Source organism: Cricetulus griseus, chromosome X, assembly GCF_003668045.3.
Source record: "Cricetulus griseus strain 17A/GY chromosome X, alternate assembly CriGri-PICRH-1.0, whole genome shotgun sequence".
In the NCBI taxonomy this organism is placed as follows: Eukaryota; Metazoa; Chordata; class Mammalia; order Rodentia; family Cricetidae; genus Cricetulus; species Cricetulus griseus.
Window position 1 is genome coordinate 28,694,715 of NC_048604.1, and position 10,342 is coordinate 28,705,056.

General features: G+C 42.1%; 1 protein-coding gene across 1 annotated transcript; it reads right to left on the reverse strand.

The window, feature by feature from the left end:
* Nucleotides 1–3,218: 3,218 nt before the first annotated feature.
* On the reverse strand, nt 3,219–4,783 carry LOC113837809 (testis-expressed protein 13C-1). The gene is made up of 2 exons (XM_027433525.1): nt 4,174–4,783; nt 3,219–3,268 (listed from the first exon to the last, which is right to left on the reverse strand). The coding sequence occupies exons 1-2, from the start codon at nt 4,781–4,783 to the stop codon at nt 3,219–3,221; spliced, it is 660 nt and encodes a 219-aa protein (XP_027289326.1).
* Between the last annotated feature and the right edge of the window lie 5,559 nt (nt 4,784–10,342).

The following is a 10,342-nucleotide window of genomic DNA, read 5'->3' on the forward strand; positions in this document are numbered from 1 at the left end:
TAAGACAAACATCAAATTTAGGCATGCATCTATAATGCCTGCTAGGTGTCACTTCCAGAATGTTTGGAGTCAGCATGTATGAAGTAGTACTTGAAAATTTACAACTAATAAACTACCCAGTAATCTTTACACTATTGGTCCACACTAAAACAGACCACAGTACTCCCAAGTCTCATTTGTGTCCTGTCTTTCCCATATTCCAAAGGGCTATGATAGCACACAAGAATATCATAAAACGTGCCCCAATCCAGATAGTCTAGCTTTGGGGCCAACATCCCTTGTAGACTCCTTCCTCTCGATCACTCCAGTCTCTGTAAGTAATCACAAATCTGAGGGATGAGAATGCCATGGAGGCAGGGTCACTTTGTCATTTGCCCCCTTTCCTATCCCAATACCAAGCAGGTAGTCAGCCTATACCCTTGCTAAGCTTTATGGAATATTTATCTTGTGACTAGTCTGTGGCCTGGCTGCTTTCCAGAATCAGCATTTTGGTAAGATTATGTGTACGAGAGGGGCTGAGGATGTAGTTCAGTTGGAACCTAACATGCACAAGGCTCTGGATGGCATTCCTCAGCTTCATGTAAACCCAGGAGTGGAGGGAGGGCCACACGCATAGTGCCAGCACTCAGGAGGTAGAGGCAAGAGGATGTACAAGATCATCAGTTAGCTAGTGAGTTCAAGACCAGTGTAAGATACACAAGACAGACAGATGGACAGACGGATGGATGGGAGAGGAGAGAGTGAGTGGAGGAAGGAGAGAGGGGGGAGGGGGGGAAGGAAAGATGGAAGGAAAAAAGACAGAAAGAAAAAGACAGAAAGAAAGAAGGGAAGGAAGAAAAAAGAAAGGAAGGAATAAAGAAAGAGGGAAGGAAGGAAAAAAGAAAAAGGAAAGAAAAAGAGAAAGCAATTGTGAATGGGAGTATGGGGACAAAGCTTCAGGGGGCAGAAAAGCAAGAGAGATTTCTGCTTATAACATATTAGGGAACTGTGGAGAGCCTCCGAAAAATAACATTGTTCCACAAAGAGAGGTTGGACCCTGTAGGGAGCCGGTTCCTGCATTATCCATTACAATAATGGTGCCTGAAGACACCAAGATGTAAATTACTTCACAGGCGCTGGGTAATCTCCATTCCTTTGATCTCTGCCTATCCCGTGGCTCATTTGGCCTGAGGAGCTGAAGCCATTCATAGGGTAACACGTCCCAGGCGGCTGGCCAGCCTTTATAAGGGATGGTTTTCTTGGTTCAGAGTCTCCGCTCAGTCTCCGCTCTGGTAAGCTTATGCATTAAAGCTTGTCTGCAGAAGGATCCGAGTGTCCTGCGTGTATTTCTTGCCGGCCGAGAAAATACAGCGTGCGCGGGACAGGACCCCACATGTCAGGGAGAGATACTCACCTCGCTCTCCTAGCTAAGGAACTGCAGATATGCCCACTTTCAGGGGCCCAAGCAGACTCAGATAATGAGGGTAGTTGGGAAAATTACTCCAGATTGAAGGCCCCACCCGCAGAGGTGCCTCCAATGCTTGGTAATCATCACTGCAGGACCACCATTCCACCAGGGAGTCAGGTTGAACTTCACTTTACTCCGTTGGGATGGAAGGAAAGTGAGCAAATCTCTGAAATACGAACTCCACAGAACACACACCAGGCCAGTGCACACTCCATTACCAATTAACACCAGAAAAACTCTCACAAAGTAGATCCCGGTTAGTGCACGGTCTTCAGGGACCTCAGGGACACTTGTAGTTCAGACTGAAGGTGGCTCTACCTAACCTACCAGGCCCAGCTCCACCATGGCTCCTCCATGCCTTGCTGCCACTGACCTAGGGGAATACTGAAAGCCTGCAACTCCTATACCTAGTGGAAGAGGAGACTGGGAAGAGTCCCTTCCTCCACATCAGTTCTAGTTAAAACCCAATTAGTCCTCCCAAGGAAGCACCACCCATACAGAGTGCTGTGGTAGCCCTGATCTTCATCGCTTCTGACTGGAGAGGGACTTGGGATGGGGACAGTTCAGGGTTGAGGGCTGGAGAGTGTAGCCAACACTCCCCTAAATACTTCAAGACAACCTAGTGATCTTCCAGGTAGGCTGGTGAGAAGCCAGGAAAACACCTATGACCTCCAGGGAGGAAATGACTGGAGGGCCAGGAAAGCTCTGCCTGCATTTTCATGAGGCCACCTCCCTGGTCTTTGCCTTGTCAAACTTGAGACTAAGAAGGGGAAGAGTTTGCCCACTCAAATCCATCCATGAGGAACTCTTTCATGTTGCCCCCCCCCCAAACTGACTGAAAAAATGGACCTAACTATTCTTTCTATTGGCTTTACCCAGGACCACATTATATGCAAGAAAGAGAAGACAGTTCCGATCTCATTTGAGTCCCAAATTATGCTCCTTCTTTGCTAAACTAACCAGTCAATATCCAATATAGTTCCGACTCATAGCAAACCCCAAACAATCAATAACTTTGTCTTATGAATTACACAAAATTTATCTCTTTAAATTCTTCCTTAATTATCAGATGGGCGGTGGTGGTCATGCCTTTAATCCTGGCACTCAGGAGGCAGGAGCAGGCAGATCTCTGTGATTTCGAGACCAGTGAGTTCCAGGACAGTCAAGACTATATAGAGAAACCCTGTCTCGAAAAATTAAAACAAAAAGTTCCTTAATTATCAAATTAATCCCTTGATAAAGACAGAAATTAAATGTTAACAAGACTATTTTGTCTGTCGATGTTGCCCAAATAAGTCTCTAAATGACTCCCCCCCCCCCCGACTTACAGAAATGGATCTTGACATTCTTTCAATAGAGTTTCTCCAAAGGTTATATTTCACACAGGACAAAGGACACCGTGATGCACACCGTGTCTGAAATTTTGTAGTCTACTGTCACCTACCAACCTTACCCAAAGGGATTATAATGTGTATACCAGTATTGTAATTGTAGTTTCTACACACTCCAATTTATCAGTAACCATTCAATGGACTAATGAATGAAATTCAACAAACTTGTGACATCCTCTAAAATTTTACATTGGCCCATGAATCCCTTTGAACTCTGCAATGTCAGTGGATTAAGTTCTAACAAAATCTGTATGGTTTTTTTTTTCTACAAAATACACCCAGATGTTTTCTTCTCCTCAGTTCCTCATGTTGTTTGTAGCAGCAGGTAGCTGAGGTCTTACTGAGGTACAGGCTGCTGCTGCTGGGCCTTTCATGAAGATTCACATGTCGGAAGCTGGGAATTCTTCAGCTTCACTCAAAGTTTCTAGAACTTAGAGACACAAAGAAGAGCGCCCATGAATGTTATAAAAACAAAGGAAAGAAACAGCAATAGCATTCTCAAAGAATAGCATTCTCAAAGAAAAAACAATGTACCTGGAGCACTCTGCATCTTATGTTTTAAAAAGCATAGCTGTGCCTGCAGAAGAGCTGGTGTTATGCATGGGAGAGTACAGAAAAAGAAAAGAGAATGTTTTGTAACCTCCGTTTCTTCTGACTGGTAATTAAATGGATAGTACTCAACTACTGTCCACCTGTAAACGTACCTGCAACTGAAATGTTTTCCTTTTAAAGGTAAATTGACATATTCAGTAGAATTTTATCCTTCTCAAAACAGTACAAATTATATATGCACATACATATGTATAATTGAATCTGGAGAAAGAGATCCATATATGCAAATAGATGTGCTGTGCTAAAGAGGGCGAATGCAGATTAAGGGTATAGCTCAGCAGTAGAGTACTGCCCCAGCATGCATGAGATAATGGGGTAGATGCTCTAACACAGCCAACAAAGGAGCCCAGAGGTTATTGTGTGGTCGTAGCATAGTGAAAAATTTTACTTGATGAGTTTCCAAATGGTGTATGATGTGAATAAAAGAAAAAATTACATGTATTAGGACAGGGCCCTCAAGAAATGATTTCTCTCTACGTTCATTTCCCCCCCTCCTAAATCCAGTGAGGAACTTGTGTTGGGCCAAAGCTTCCCAGCTTCCCTAGTTATATCTAGATTAGTTTTTGTCCCTGGCACAGGGATCCCACTGTAGTCAACGTGGATGGAGTCCTTCCTTCCCCATCTGAGAGTGCTCTGGATGGGAGAGGGGATGCCATTGGCAATAACGCATTGGTAGAGGGGACTGTGGGGCTTAGGCTCAAGGACTAGGGGACCTTGAAATACCTGTCATGGATGCCGTCTGGGCTTTCTTCGGGAACACTGCATATTGCTCATTCTGCAAGCCTGTCTCAAGAGGCTTTCTATGTTGCTTGGCAATTAGAGGCCACCGCAGAGTACCTGGATACTCAGTATCTTGTGACTCAGCGAGGAGTTTCTGTGAGAGCTCAAACTCAATCAGCTTCTTGTGTAGAATGTCACGCTCCTGTAGCACTTGCTTCAGGTTGTCTTTTGCACTGCGAAGCTCAGAGACCACTTCATCACGCTCCTCACGCAGCCGTTGTAGGTCTGTGGCCAAAGTCCAGGTGGCTGCCTCTCGTTCTTCTACCTGATTGTTCAGCTGCTGGACACGTCGTGTCTGCCTTTCTCGTTGCCTCGAAGCCACTCTCACACTCAGGGCCAGAGCGCTCCACGCGCAGGCCCTCTTGATGGTGCGCGGTAAGTGAGTATCAGCCACGACAGACCTCAGACCGTCTTCTATATCCTTCCAGGGCCGTGAACGGAAGGTCAGGTAAAAGCCAGGGCCACCGCCATTCCTCGTCACTTCTTCATTGATGAACACAGCCACTTCGCAGTGTCGGAAACCACTCTTGGGGTCCCCAATGTCCACAGCCATGACTGAACCTGCTCTAAATAGTGGACTACAATGGGCTCAGCCTTCACCTTGGGGCCTTGTCCTGTCCTGGCTCCTACCCCCTACTTCTTTCCTCCTGCTCCTCACCTTGACTGAATTCCTGAAGCCACTCACACCAACTCCTGCGCAAGGGATTAACAGGGCAGGGACGTCATAGACATGGGCTGTGAGACCTGCGGCACTGCCTGCTGGGACCAAAATGTAGTGGCACAGATTACTGGCTCGTCTGGTAAGCTGGATTTCTGTTCTGTAAGGTAGGCCATGGGAGTACAACTGTCCTGGAGTCTGCAGTGAGTGCACAGGTTCCTCAGAGTTTCTGAAAGGTAGCAGCACCCTGCCTGGCATGGATTCTCTCTCTCTCGCTCCCTTTCCCACTCCTTGTCCTCTTCTTTCTTATTCTCCTCTGCTTCTTTATCTCCTTCTCTTCCCAAATAGTCACTATGATTTGTTCTGGAGCATCCCCTTCCCAGCTGCCTTCCCAGTGCTTCCTCCATCTCTCTGGCTGCTTTTCCTCCTCTTTCAAATGGCTCACTCTTCTGCCTTCATGTTACACGCATCCCGTTTCTCTCTCTCCTCTTAAGATACCAGTAATTTCCTACGCGCGCGCGTAGGAATCTCAAAGCAGTTTTAAATTACATTTTCAAGATGACTAACGATGTTGAGATTTGTTCCAAGTGCTTATTGGCCTTTACACACACACACACCTTTCAATGTAAGTTCTACACATGAGAGAAGATCTGTGGTGTTTGTTTTGCTAACTTGCTTATTGCTTCATCTTTGTAATGGTTTCCACTTTAATCCCTGTTCTTATAAAAGTTGAAATTTCATTTTTCTTTCTGGTTGAATGAAATTACAATGTGTTTCTGGGCCACACTTTATCTATGTACTGGTGCTCACTTGTATTTACTTCATCTGCCCATAGAAATATAGACTAGCTGCACTTCTTAGCTGTTGTGAATACAACACCATGCATCTTTATGGTATGTTGGCTTAGAGTCCTTGAGGCATATCTGCAAGAGTGGTATAGCTAGGTCATGCGGTACTTCTATTGTCAGTCTTTTGAGGAGCTTGCCCACTGATTTCCATAGTAGCTTCGTAAATTTACATCCCCACCAACAGTGTGTAAATGCCCCTCTTATTCCACATCCCTGCCGGCAGTTGCTGTCATTAGTTTTCTTGATGAGAGCCATTCTAACTGGGGGAGAATGAATCTCAAAGCAGTTTTAAATTACATTTTCAAGATGACTAACGATGTTGAGATTTGTTCCAAGTGCTTATTGGCCTTTTGCATTTTTTCTTTTGAGAGCTGTTTATTCAGTTCATCAGCACTTACACTGATTGGATCATTTGTTTTTGCTGCGTAATATTGTGACTCTTTATATACTGTAAACATTAACCATCTGTCTGGTATACAGTAGGTTAAGTTTTTTTTCCTCCCATTCATTGGGCTATTCCTTTGCAGTGATTATTCTCCATGAAGACAGACTATGTTTGGCTTTTACTTGGGATCCAAACTCAGGTTGTTACTCTTGCAATACAAGTGCTTTTACACACTGATCCATCTCTCTGGCCCCCTCTGTGATATAGTTTGAGCTCAGGCGTGGTATTACTTTCAGCATCACAGCATTAGGATTGCTTTGATGGTGTAGGTTTTTTCTTTGCTCCCATATGAATTGTTTTCATTCATTCTTTAAAGAATGTCACTGATATTTTGATAGAGATTGCATTGAATCTGGAGATTGCTTTCAGTAATAAAAGCTATTTTCACAACACAAATTCTGTCAGTCCATGAGCATGGGAGCTCTTATCTTCTAAGGTCTTAAGTTTATTTGTTCATTGTGTTGAAATTTTCATTATAGAGGTCTTTTACCTCTTTAGCTAAGTTTATTGCTAGGTTTTTATTTTTAAGTTATTGTGAATGACATTTCCCCCCATTATTTCTTTCCTGGCAAGTCTATTATTGTACGGTGCATGTTGATTTGTATTCTGTTACTTAGATGAACGGTTTATCAGTCCTAAGTTTTCTGGTGGGGATGTAAGGTCTTTTACAACTAGGGTCATGCCATCTGAAAGTAAAGATAGTTTGACTTCTTCCATTTCTATTTCTATAGCTTTTATTTCTTTCTCTTATTATATTGCTCTGGCTAAGACATCAAACACTATACTGAATAAGAAAGGAGATAGTGCACAGTTTTGTTGACATTTAGTATAATGTTAGGCAGAGGTTTGTCACATACCTTTGCCCTTATTATACTGAGGTATATTCCATAAATTTCTAGTTTCTTTGGGGACTTTTTCATGAAAGAAGGGATGTTGGATTTTCTTGAAGATCTTTGGCACATCAGATGATAATAACATAGTCTTGGTCCTTAATTCTGACTGTGTGCTATATCACACCTCTTTTTTGCTTATGTTGAATCAAACATGTATCCCTGGAATTGAAACAGTTCAGCCATGGTGTATGATCTTCTTAATGTTTTCTGGAATACAGATTGTAAAACATTTGTTGAGAATCTTTGCATCTATGTTCATCATGGAAATTAGTCTATACTTTCCTCTTTGTTGTGTTCTTACTCAGTTTAGTATCAGGGTAATTTTGGTTTTTCAGAATGAGTTTTGTAGTATCCATTGACTTCATATTTGATGGAACAACCTGAGAAACATTGGTGTTGTCTTATTAAAAGTTTGAAAGAATTTGGCAGTGAATCCTGTTTTTGTTTTGGACCTGTTTAAGTTGTTTAAATCATCTTAATTTAATTTGGAACATCATAGGTGTATAGGAATTTGTCCATTTTATCTACCCTAGATTTTTGGAATAGAAAATTTCTAAGTATTTCTCAATGAGTTTCTGGATTTCACTGGAAACTAACAACTCCCTTTTCTTCTGCAATTTTATTAATTCATATTTTGGGGGGTTGATTTGGTTATGAGTCTCTCAATCTTTTTTCTCCTAAGACCATTTTTTTGTTTGATTGAGCCTATGTATTTTTCCCTTAGTCTCTAATTTATTAATTTCTATGTTGATCTCTATTACTTTTTGCTGTCTACTGCTTTGGGGTTTGGATTATACTCATTTTTCATAGACCCTAGGGTACATCAATAGGATATTTATTTGAGAGATCTCTAATTTTTTTCACTTTCAAATCATTTTATTTCCCAAGCTCATAGACAAAATAGTCTAGGAAAACAAATGTGACTAATGGATACAATCTTCTAACTACTGCTTTATAAACACAATCTACTACTACTACTAAATAATTCAATATAAATATTTATTAGTTATAAATATTTTTATATATGCATATATAAAACCTACTGAGTCCACTTACTTTTGCCCCAAAGCACATGAGTATAGAAAGGATGTCCATGGTAGTGTGGACAAGCTACCAGGGGCCCCACCTCTGAAGAAAACTGACCTTTCTCTCCCCTGACAGCCATGGATTTCCTGTAGCATCTCAACTAGGAGTCAGACCTTTTGACTCACTCCCCTTTCCAGCATGCTGTAATATTGACTTGATTGTTCTTGTGCAGATCTTCTCTAGACAGCCACAGCTGCTCATGAATGCAACTGCCTGTCATGTCCAGAAAACAGTTTTGAAGCTACCCTCCACAAGCTCTGGATCTTTCTGCCCTCTCCTCTGTGATGTTCCCTGAGCCTTATGGGAAGAGGCTATGCAATAGATGCCCCATTTGGGGATGAGTATTCCATAGTCGCTTATTTCCTGTACTTTGTTAATTTGATAATTTCCATCACTACAAAAAAAGAGGCTTCTCTGATAGGGAGTGGGAGCTGGGCTAATCTATGGGTACAGGTTAAGTATTTAGAAGGCAGTGAGATACTATGACATTTTAGCAAAATGATAGTATTAGATTCTCTGCTAGTTTCTACCACCCCTCTACTCATGGATTTTTTTTTTGTGCCAAATTTACCATATCAGGCATGAGATATTCCTGTTGAGCATTCCTTAAATTCAGTCAGTCAACCATTGACTACCCCTGCTGAAGATATTCATAGCATAATTACACCAATGGGAATATCTTTCTAAGTGAGTTGTTATTGTAGTTCACATAGTTGACAGCTTGGTAACACTGTGGCTGTTCTCTCCTGGATGCCTGCCTAACACTATGGATGCTCCCAGCAGGAGGGAGACTGCCAGTTCAGTATCAGCTTGATTTCTCCAAGTCCTGTGACCAAAGTCTGTGCCGTATTCACCGATAGGGCCTTACTGCCAAGTTCTGGTGGACAACCAAGTGTGATGGCATTGGTCTGCACTGGGAGGCTCTCCTCCGACTCTCTGGTTTTTTATATAAGCACTCATAGCTAAAACATTTCTCTCAGAGCTGCCATAGCTGTGTACCAAAGGTTCTGGTAAATTGTATTTCATTTTCTTCTGTTTTCTAAGTTAGAAAATGTTGAAATGACATTTTTTTTTTAGTTTGAGTGTGTATTTTTGCACACATGCGTACAAATGTGGAGGTCAGAGGAAAACTTTTGGGAGTTGACCTTCCCTTATATCATGTGGGCTCCAGTATAAAAATCAGGTTGTTAGGCTTGACACCAAATACCACTAACCCTTGAGCCTTTTCAGTGACCTAATTTTTAAAGTTAGTTTGTGTGTGTGTGTGTGCACATGTGTTGAGGTCAACAAAATTTATGGAAGTTGTTCTTCTACTATGTGGGTTTCAGGAATCGAACTCAGAAGGTCAGGTTTGGCATAAGGCGCCTTTGCCTGCTGAACCATCTTGCTGGCCCTTTTATAGCCTCTTGATGGATTATTCCCTGTGATGGCTAATCTTGGTTGTCAACTTGACTATATAATTAAGCAAAACCCAAGCAGCTAGGCATGTCTGTGAGGAATTTTCTTGATTGGATCATTTGAAATTGGAAGATGCACTCTAAATCTAGATCATTTGAGGTGGGAAAACCCACCCCAAATCTGGGCAACACCTTCTCGTGGTAGCCCACATAAAACGATATGGAAAAAGGAATCTTTTTCTCTTTGCCTCGTTTTTGCTGATAAGGTCATTTTCTGTTGTTGAGTCATTCTTCGTTGGTATTAGAATCTTCTTCTTTGGGAGTCCAATGTAGAATGAAGACTAGTGCCGTGGGACTCCAGCACCACATTGGGATAGCAGAGACATTCAGTCTCATGGACTGCAACTACCAGATCCTTGGTCTTTCCATCAGGAGACACCCACTGGGGGAGTACACAGACCACAGCCTGTAAGCCACTCTAACAACTATCACACACACACACACACACACACACACACACACACACACACACACACACACACTTTCTGTTCCTCTAGAGAGCCCTGACTAATACACCTTCTTTATTAATATGTTATCAGCTTTAAAAAAATCCCTTCTGGCTAATTTTGGTTTGAAGTCTGTTTTATCACATACTAGAACAGACACTCTTGTTTGCTTTTGGATTCTATTTTCTTGAAATATCATTTTCTATCCTTTCACTTTCAGTTTGTATGTGTTTTAGTGAGGTGAGGTTCTTTAGGGCACAAAAAACGTATTTTTATCCA